Here is a 9,680-nt window from a genome sequence, read left to right as displayed (position 1 = left end):
CTTGACTTTGTTGTCCTTAAGCCATTTTGCCACAACTTTGGAAGTATGCTTGGGGTCATTGTCCATTTGGAAGACCCATTTGCGATCAAGATTTAACTTCCTGACTGATGTCTTGATGTTGCTTCAATATATCAACAATTTTCCTTCCTCATGACGCCATCTATTCTACTTAACATGGAGCCTTCTCTTCTCTCTTTGTTTCTGAGCTATGGAAGCTAAGGATTGACAAACCATGATATCAAAATTGTTTTAACCATGTTATGAGGCTACACAGTGTTGGTTTACATTTACAATGTTTAGCTTATATTTTGGGGTCTCTTGGAGTGTGACAGTTGAACTAAGCATATGCAATGCTGTCAAGGCAAAGGGTGGCAACTTTGAAGAACCTCCAATATAAAATACATTTAGATTTGTTTAACACTTTTTTTGGTTATGACATGATTCCATGTGTGTTATTTCATAGCTTTGAAGTCACAACTATTCTACAATGTAGAAAATAGTAAAAATAAAGAAATTAGTAGGTGTGTCCAAACGTTTGACTGGTACTGTATATTTATATCCTCCTTCTAGGTGGACCCAACATCCTAACAGACAACACATCTCTGTTGCTTGTCAGGAACTTAATTGGATCCTCTCACTAGTACAGTCATGGCCCCGCTTGATGCTAGAACCTTTGTGGGCTTGGAAGTGTGTGTGTGTAATAGGACTGTTCCTTCTCACTTCATCAGACCTGACCTCAAGCCGAATTCCTCACTCCTCCCTAATCCACGGCTGTCCTACCTTACCAGTGACTGAAACCAGACTGTTGCCCTTTGCCTCCCTCCTTAGGAGCCATACATTTAACAATACCATATTTTTTAGAGTGTAAACTATGTGCACTCCCCCTTCCTCACTCAGTAACTTTCCATACACTTAGTTTTTATCCACCCTCCATTGACCCCAACCGATACATTCCTTATACATGTACAGTAATTGATATGTTCTAGTATGGTAATATGAATAAGTATATTTCAAGCTGGAAGCCAACATAGATTTCAGAAAATGAAACATTCCATTTCAAGGATAAATAATAATACAACTTATTCAAATGAACAAACAATCTTTTTTATTATTGTGAGCGAACCAGGTCCTTTGAGGTTGCTCTAAAGCGCAAAGGTGGAATAAACGAATCAGGAGCAGGTTTCCTTAAAATTGAACAAATTTCTCTACGGAGATCATTTTTTCCTCTTAAAAGAATCCAACACAATCAAGGATGATCTCCCAAGGAAAACACAAATCTTCTTCTTTACAATAACAAGGAACATAAAGAGTATCTTTAAATTATAACAGAAAAGACCACCTATACGATTAGTCTGTGAAAAAGTCCCTTCGGTTGGTGGTCCGGATCTGTGATTGCCAGTCCCCATAGGTAGTTTGTCCCCTTCTTCTCCCTTCCAAAAAGTACATCATCTTCTCTCTGCTGGTTCCCTCCTCTCCTCTCTGCTGGTTCCCGCCTCTCTGCCGGTTCCCTCCTCTCCTCTCCTCTCTGCTGGTTCCCACCTCACCTCTCCTCTCTGCTGGTTCCCTCCTCTCTCTTGTAGGGGAAATAGAATAGCTCATTAATACCGTCAGCTGCGCTTAATTGCCTCTGATCACCTTGACTCACATGTTGGGCCGGGCAACTGTCCGTGGGAGCAGCATGCCCTCTGGTGGTCCTTCCACATTATTGAGAAAAGATGTCAACACAGCAGTAATTTAGTTTAGACTTCATCAAAGAGAGAATAGATCAATATGAATGTGATTAAAACCTATACTAACATAAAGATTCAATCACTTCAAAAATAATTGTACATACCAGACTAAAAGAGAATTTACCATCATTCTAATATGGGGAACTCTGTAGTTTAATCTAGAGGCGAAATAAATATTGTGGTTTACACAGCACAGCAGAATTATTTTGGTTCCCAACCCATATCCCATGATAGAGGAGTTTAGTGAACGTGGTTTGGACTCTGTGGAGGAGGGTCATTGTGTCAGAGATGCTGAAGAAGGTCAGAATACCTGCCTTGTGATCCAGGTTCACTCCTACACTGGAGGACTAAGGGCCTGATACTTTAGTCTCAACATTATTGTGTCTGAAACTATTACCATTACTAGAGCACTCTAAACTCCAAGATTTGTCATTGTATCTGAATCTGGAATCATTAACCATCCATATTCTACTTGTACTCCACCTCCCAGTTACAGCGTCCAGACAGACCCTCTCGACAAAGGACCTGACACCAACCAGTGAATCTGTCTGGATGGTCAGGATTTGGATCGTTAACAGCATTAACAACTGTCACCTTTCTGTTTCCCTCAGACAGAGAGAGGGATTTCTGTGCTGTATTTGGGTCCAGTGTGAGCTGGCAGAAACCTGGGAGAAGAGCAGAGCAGAGACAAATGAGGGGAGTTAGAACAGTAAGTTAAGGTACATACTGTATTGTATCTACCCTGTCTTTGTTTACAGCAGAGCAGAGATCAATGAGAGCAGTATCTACTATTGAAATATCACAAGGTTTGTGAGTAGTGTCAGAAAAAAGAGACTGTTAGGTACTTGTAAGAGGCGTTGTAAGAAACATTCTCTAGTCTTGGGCTCTGGAGGCAGTAAAACATCCACTGAATTCACTACAAACACACAGACATTTACGGAGAGAGAGAATATTATCAGCATACCATATTGCACATGTATAAAGTGATGACTATAGGACCTCTGAGTTGTCTAAACTAGGTGTTCTTACACTATGTATTGTGTTAGTATTATTTTCAACTCACCTTTGGTGGAGATCTTGGTCCATTCTCCTTTAAGGAAGTCTTCTAGTTTCTCTCTGACATCAGAAACAGCCTTATTCACATCTCCAAAGTACTGAAGAGTATCGATAACGATGCTGGGTAAGTCTGAAGAGACACTGGGACTGGAGAGAGACTGATAACTCTGTAGAGAGACAGAGAGAGTTTGAGAGAGAGAGATAGAGAGAGTGTGTGAGAGAGAGAGAGCAGATGACTGCCACAATGTATTTTGTGATCATATGTTATTTTATTGATGTCAGAAAACATGAATACTGATATAAAGAATATAGAAAAATTGACAAAATCTACAGTTTCACAATAAGTTCATTTCTGTATCACCTGTATCAAGGCAGTTTAGTTACCTGGAGGAAATGGATGTGATCCTCTGTGTGTGAGAGCTGCTCCAGCTCAGCGTTTCTCCTCCTAAGCTCAGCTATCTCCTGCTCCAGTTGCTCCAGGAGCCCATCAGCTTGACTCACTTGAGCCTTCTCCTGGTCTCTGATCAACTCCTTCAACTCAGAGCGCCTTCTCTCAATGGAGTGGATCAGCTCAGTAAAGATCCTATCACTGTCCTCCACTGCTGCCTGTGCAGAGTGCTGTTCAGACACAAAGAGAGAAGAGAAGGTAAAAGTGGGGAATCCCTGTTCTTTGCATACAATGCAAATAGTCTGGGTAGGCATTTGAATAGCTATTCAGGAGTCTTATGGCTTGGGGGTAGAAGCTGTTAAGAAGCCTTTTGGACCTAGACTTGGTGCTCCGGTACAACTTGCCGTGTAGTAGCAGAGAGACCAGTCTATGACGGGTGGCTTCAGACTTTGACAATTTTTTATCCCTTCCTCGGACACCGCCTGTAATAGAGGTCCTGGATGGAAGGAAGCTTGGCCCCAGTGATGTGCTGGGCCGTACGCACTACCCTCTGTAGTGCCTTGCGGTCGGAGGCCGAGCAGTTGCCATACCAGGCGGTGACGCATACCAGGCGGTGACGCAATGAGCATGCTCTCGATGGTGCAGCTGTAGAACTTTTTGAAGATCTGAGGACCCATGCCAAATCTTTTCAGTTTTCAATGGTGTTGATGTGAGTCATGACCCGCCTTTCAAAGAACTTCACGGCTACAGACGTGAGGTCTGCAGGTCAGTATTCATTTAGGCAGGTTACCTTAGTATTATTGGGCACAGGCACTATGGTGGTCTGCTTAAAACATGTTGGTATTACAGACTCGGACAGGGAGAGGTTGAAAATGTCAGTGAAGACACTTGCCAGTTGGTTAGCGCATGCTCGCAGTACACGTCCTCGTAATCCATCTGGCCCTGCGGCCTTGTGAATGTTGACCTGTTTAAAGGTCTTACTCACATAGGCTGCAGAGAGCGTGATCACACAGTCTTCCAGAACAGCTGGTGCTCTCATGCATGTTTCAGTGTTATTTGCCTTAAAGCGAGCATAGAAGTAGTTTAGCTCATCTGGTTGGCTCGTGTCACTGGGCAGCTCTCGGCTGTGCTTCCCTTTGTAGTCTGTAATGGTTTGCAAGACCTGCCACATCTGGTGAGAGTTAGATCCGGTGTAGTACGATTCAAGCTTAGTCCTGTATTAATTAACGCTTTGCCTGTTTGATGGTTTGTCGGAGGGAATAGCGGGATATCTTAAAAGCTTGCGGGTTAGAGTCTTGCTGCTTGAAAGCGGCAGCTCTATCCTTTAGCTCAGTGATGATGTTGCCTGTAATCCATGGCTTCTGGTTGGGGTATGTACGTACGGTCACTGTGGGACGACGTCATCGATTCACTTATTGATGAAGCCAATGAATGATGTTGTGTACTCCTCAATGCCATCAGATGAATCCTGGAAAGTTTTCCAGTCTTTGCTAGCAAAACAGACCTGTAGCTTAGCTACTTTTATTGATCTTGTCACTGGTGCTTCCTACTTTAATTTTTGCCTGTAGGCAGGAATCAGAAGGATAGAATTATGGTCAGATGGAGGGCGAGCTTTGTATTTGTCTTTGTGTCTGGAGTACAGGTGGTCGCGTTTTTTTCACCCTCTGGTGTACTTTTAACATGCTGAAAGAAATTTGGTCTAACGGATTTAAGTTTCCCTGCTTTAAAGTCCCCGGCTGCTAGGGCACCACCTCTGGGTGAGTGTCTTCTACAGCTCATTCAATGCTGTCTAAGTGCCAGCCTCTGTAACGGTTCTCTTGGTGTGATGAAGGAGAGTCGGACCAAACCGCAGCGTGTAGATTGCAATCCATGTTTAATCAACAAACGTAAACACGAATTAACACAAAACACTACAAAACAATAAACGTAACGAAAACCGAAACAGCCTATACTTGTCAACTAACACAGCGACAGGAACAAAGACACTAAGGACAATCACCAACGACAAACTCAAAGAATATGGCTGCCTCAATATGGTTCCCTATCAGAGACAACGAAAAACACCTGCCTCTGATTGAGAACCACTCCAGACAGCCATAGACTTTGCTAGATACCCCACTAAGCTACAATCCCAATACCAACACCAAAAGCCCAAGACAAAACACACCACAATACAAAAACCCCATGCCACACCCTGGCCTGACCCAATACATAAAGATAAACACAAAATACTTCGACCATGGCGTGACAGCCTCTGACTGTGGTGGTATGTAAACAGCTATGAAAAATTCAGATGAAAACTCTCTAGGTAGGTAGTGTGGTCTACAGTTTATCATGAGATAATCTACCTCAGGTGAGCAATAGCTCAAGACTTCCTTAGATATCGTGCACCAGCTGTTATTTACAAAAATACATTTGTCTTACCAGATGCCACTGTTCTATACTGCCGATGCAGCGTATAACCAACCAGATGTATCTTGATAATGTCGTCGTTCAGCCACGTCTCCATGAAGCATAAGATATTACACTTTTGAATGTCCCGTTGGTAGTTTAATCTTCTGCATAAGTCATCTATTTTATTGTCCAAAGATTGCAGGCTTGCTAGCAGAATGGAAGGAAGTGAGAGTTTATTCGATCGCCTACGAATTCTCAGAATGCAGCCCGTTCTCCGGCCCTTTTTTCTCCAACTCCTCTTCACGCAAATCCTGGGAGATCAAGGCATGTTCCCAAGAAAGCAATATATCGAAAGCAGTATATCGTTCGCGTCGGCCTCGTCAGACTCGTTGAAGGAAACAAAGTCGCAATAATCGCAGTAATCGCAGTTCTGATGTCCAGAAGTTCTTTCAGGTCATAAGAGACGGTAGCGTCAACATTATGTACAAAATAAGTACAAAAATAGGTTACAAACAACGCAAAAAAAACACAAAAAAACATAATCGGTTGGGGGCACGTAAAACATCTGCCTTTTCCTCCGGCGCCCTCTTATATATCTGAATGTGGTAATCCAATCTGACCTTTACCAGAATTAAAAGCTATTTTTGCATTTTTCTAATCTCAAAGTTAGTGATTAGGACAGTTTTGATCCTGAAAATGTTGATTATCTTAATCCCACAGGAAACGGTGGATTCAGGATGGATTTCAAAGAGGTGAAAGCCACTACAACTAATACATTTCAATGTAACTAACTAAAAAATAAATTGACCGCATAATAGGTATGTGGTCAGTTGGTAAATGTCTCTCTTTAATCTAGGTACCTTTATTCATGTAGTTTACTCATCTCTGTTTCCCTATGACAGTGTAGAAGTAGTACCATAACCAGTCCAGGAAACAGGCCCAAAAAAACAGGTAGAGATCTGATCATGGAATCAAAAAATAAATAATTGCACTACAGAATCCAGATTATAATCCAGATTTTTTTTAACTGGGCCCTGGTCAATAAAATTTACCTTGAGAGACTCCACAGCCTGTTGGAGCTCCTTCAGCTCCTTCTCTCTCTCCTGGATTCTCTGCTGGAGATTCTGCTGACTCATCCCCAGCTGACTCTATGAAGAAACACTGTTCATTGAGCTATCAAGGTTTATTTGTCCAGTAGTACAATAATATAGTATTATGATTTAGTAAGAATATTATTGTAATATAAGCCCCTTTGCAAAATTATATATCTATGATTTTAGTTGAAATATTATGTTTGTTTACAGTACTCATATCATATAGCTTAATATGAATTTTGGATAAAGAAAATGATTGTGTATAACAACAGAAAATTACGATACATTTAGAGATGATTTTTCATTAAACTAATTATACATGTTTATATATATATATATATATCTTTATATTCAAACAGCTTTTCTACTGTATATTTCATTATTTGTTCATCAGAGTCACCAACAAGTTATTCTGGTCTAACCTGTTTCTCGGTCCTCTCCGCTGCAGCTGAGACTGTATCATGGCCTTTATGATCATCCACCATACACAGATAACAGATAAAATTCTGATCGGTACGACAGTAAATCTTCAGCAGTTCGTCATGACGGGAGCAGATGTTCTCCTGTAGCTGTGTGGAGGCTTTGACCAGCTTGTGCTTCTTTAGTGCAGGGACACTATAGTGAGGCTGGAGGTGAGTCTTGCAGGAAGACACCAGACACACCAGACAGGACATGAGGGCTTTCTGCTTTCTGTTCCCAGTGCAGAAATCACATGCCACATCTCCAGGTCCAGCATAGCACAGATCAGGGGGAGCAGCCTGAAGTCCTGTCTTCTTCAGTTTCTCCACCACTTCAGTCAATATGGTGTTTTTCATCAGAGCAGGCCTTGGAGTGAAGGTCTGTCTGCACTGAGGACAGCTGTAGATCCCCTTCAGATCATCCTGATCCCAGCAGCCCTCAATACAGCTCCTACAGTAACTGTGTCCACAGGGAATAGCTACGGGCTCCTTCAGTAGATCCAGACAGACAGAACAACAGAACTGGTCCTGGTCCAGCAGAACTGCCTGCTGAGCCATTTGGACTGTTGTTCACTTTCACACAGACAAAACACCGCGACTCAGATAAGTTTCGTTTTCTCAGAATAGAGTTTGTGGGAAGGGGAGGTACTTCCTGATTCTGCCAGGAGGTGGGGTTAGTTAGAGGGAGGGAGATAGAGAGGAATGTAGTCCTACTATTTCAGCACTCCTCCAGAGCCATATATTCAGAGGTAACAATTTAGAGGTAACAAGTTCCAGTAACATGCATTGTGATCCAGGACTAAACCCCTACAGCAACCTATTCACATACTTTAACAAGCTTACTACATATTAGCCAGACATAAATGTATACTGGATATTGATACGTAATGTAAAGTGAATAATGCATTGTATACTATTGTGGGTATGACTATTATGGGTAGCCAATGTACAATGAACCATTAAAAGGTACATTGTGTTCCTAGTCCAAATGTGTTATTTTTCTGATGTCTACATTAGAGTTCACTAGATAAACTACAGGGTACTAATGCAGGATGAGAAATAATGAAAACCATGACTATTTCAATGTCCGTTTTCTGGAGTCGTTATTCAAAATGAGAGGCAAATAGAGCTGTCTATGAATGTAGCATGTTTCTATACCTTTTCAAAAAGATACTACAGAATGTAAAAAGCGCTTTAAAAGGTTAATTCTATGTCCACATGCAAATAGCCCTTGATCTGATGAATGTGTCGTAGTAACAGGGAGAAGTTTATTGAGAGAGAACGTTGTGCAGTGGCCACAGCCTGACCAATCACATTCTGTTTCAAATAGTACATCTAAGGAACCAGAACAGGACAAATGCCAAGTCTTGCTAAGTTTATGTTGTTTGTATAAATTGCAGTAGTTTGTCCTCCTCCTCAGTTAACCCCTCCACACACACACCAAAAACCCTAAGCCCTGACCCTAATTGTAACCCTAACCCTAAACCTAAGCCCTGACCCTAATTGTAACCCTAACCCTAAACCTAAGCCTAAAAGCCTGTATCCTTTTGGGGACCGGACTTCTGGTCCCCACAGGGATAGTAAAACCCAAACACACACACGCTCACACACACACGCACACACACACACACACACATTTTACATTACATTTAAGTCATTTAGCAGACGCTCTTATCCAGAGCGACTTACAAATTGGTGCATTCACCTTATGACATCCAGTGGAACAGTCACTTTACAATAGTGCATCTAAATCTTAAAGGGGGGGGGGGTGAGAGGGATTACTTATCCTATCCTAGGTATTCCTTAAAGAGGTGGGGTTTCAGGTGTCTCCGGAAGGTGGTGATTGACTCCGCTGTCCTGGCGTCGTGAGGGAGTTTGTTCCACCATTGGGGGGGCCAGCGCAGCGAACAGTTTTGACTGGGCTGAGCGGGAGCTGTACTTCCTCAGTGGTAGGGAGGCGAGCAGGCCAGAGGTGGATGAACGCAGTACCCTTGTTTGGGTGTAGGGCTTGATCAGAGCCTTGAGGTACTGAGGTGCCGTTCCCCTCACAGCTCCGTAGGCAAGCACCATAGTCTTGTAGCGGATGCGAGCTTCAACTGGAAGCCAGTGGAGAGAACGGAGGAGCGGGGTGATGTGAGAGAACTTGGGAAGGTTGAACACCAGACGGGCTGCGGCGTTCTGGATGAGTTGAAGGGGTTTAATGGCATAGGCAGGGAGCCCAGCCAACAGCGAGTTGCAGTAATCCAGACGGGAGATGACAAGTGCCTGGATTAGGACCTGCGCCGCTTCCTGTGTGAGGCAGGGTCATACTCTGCGGATGTTGTAGAGCATGAACCTACAGGAACGGGCCACCGCCTTGATGTTGGTTGAGAACGACAGGGTGTTGTCCAGGATCACGCCAAGGTTCTTGGCGCTCTGGGAGGAGGACACAATGGAGTTGTCAACCGTGATGGCGAGATCATGGAACGGGCAGTCCTTCCCCGGGAGGAAGAGCAGCTCCGTCTTGCCGAGGTTCAGCTTGAGGTGGTGATCCGTCATCCACACTGATATGTCTACCAGA

The 9,680-nt window shown here is 43.1% G+C and overlaps 1 protein-coding gene across 1 annotated transcript; it reads right to left on the bottom strand.

The window, feature by feature from the left end:
- Positions 1-1,082: 1,082 nt before the first annotated feature.
- On the bottom strand, positions 1,083-8,802 carry LOC124039779 (E3 ubiquitin/ISG15 ligase TRIM25-like). The gene is made up of 7 exons (XM_046356143.1): positions 7,085-8,802; positions 6,621-6,716; positions 3,171-3,404; positions 2,794-2,953; positions 2,576-2,646; positions 2,325-2,395; positions 1,083-1,573 (listed from the first exon to the last, which is right to left on the bottom strand). Exons 1-7 carry the CDS (start codon positions 7,676-7,678, stop codon positions 1,348-1,350), a joined length of 1,452 nt encoding a protein of 483 aa, XP_046212099.1. The 5' UTR covers positions 7,679-8,802; the 3' UTR covers positions 1,083-1,347.
- Between the last annotated feature and the right edge of the window lie 878 nt (positions 8,803-9,680).

Source organism: Oncorhynchus gorbuscha, linkage group LG07 (assembly GCF_021184085.1).
Source record: "Oncorhynchus gorbuscha isolate QuinsamMale2020 ecotype Even-year linkage group LG07, OgorEven_v1.0, whole genome shotgun sequence".
Classification (NCBI taxonomy): domain Eukaryota; kingdom Metazoa; phylum Chordata; class Actinopteri; order Salmoniformes; family Salmonidae; genus Oncorhynchus; species Oncorhynchus gorbuscha.
This window is presented reverse-complemented; position numbering and strand designations above follow the sequence as displayed.

What these genes read in the sequence shown, in the direction of transcription:
- LOC124039779 (XM_046356143.1), bottom strand. Translation starts at nt 7,678, where the DNA reads ATGGCTCAGCAGGCAGTTCTGCTGGACCAGGACCAGTTCTGTTGTTCT. An exon ending in AGGCTGTGGAGTCTCTCAAG is followed by an intron (nt 3,405 to 6,620) that starts GTAAATTTTATT and finishes GTGTCTGAACAG; the next exon opens with CACTCTGCACAGGCAGCAGT. An exon ending in ATCACATCCATTTCCTCCAG is followed by an intron (nt 2,954 to 3,170) that starts GTAACTAAACTG and finishes GTCTCTCTACAG; the next exon opens with AGTTATCAGTCTCTCTCCAG.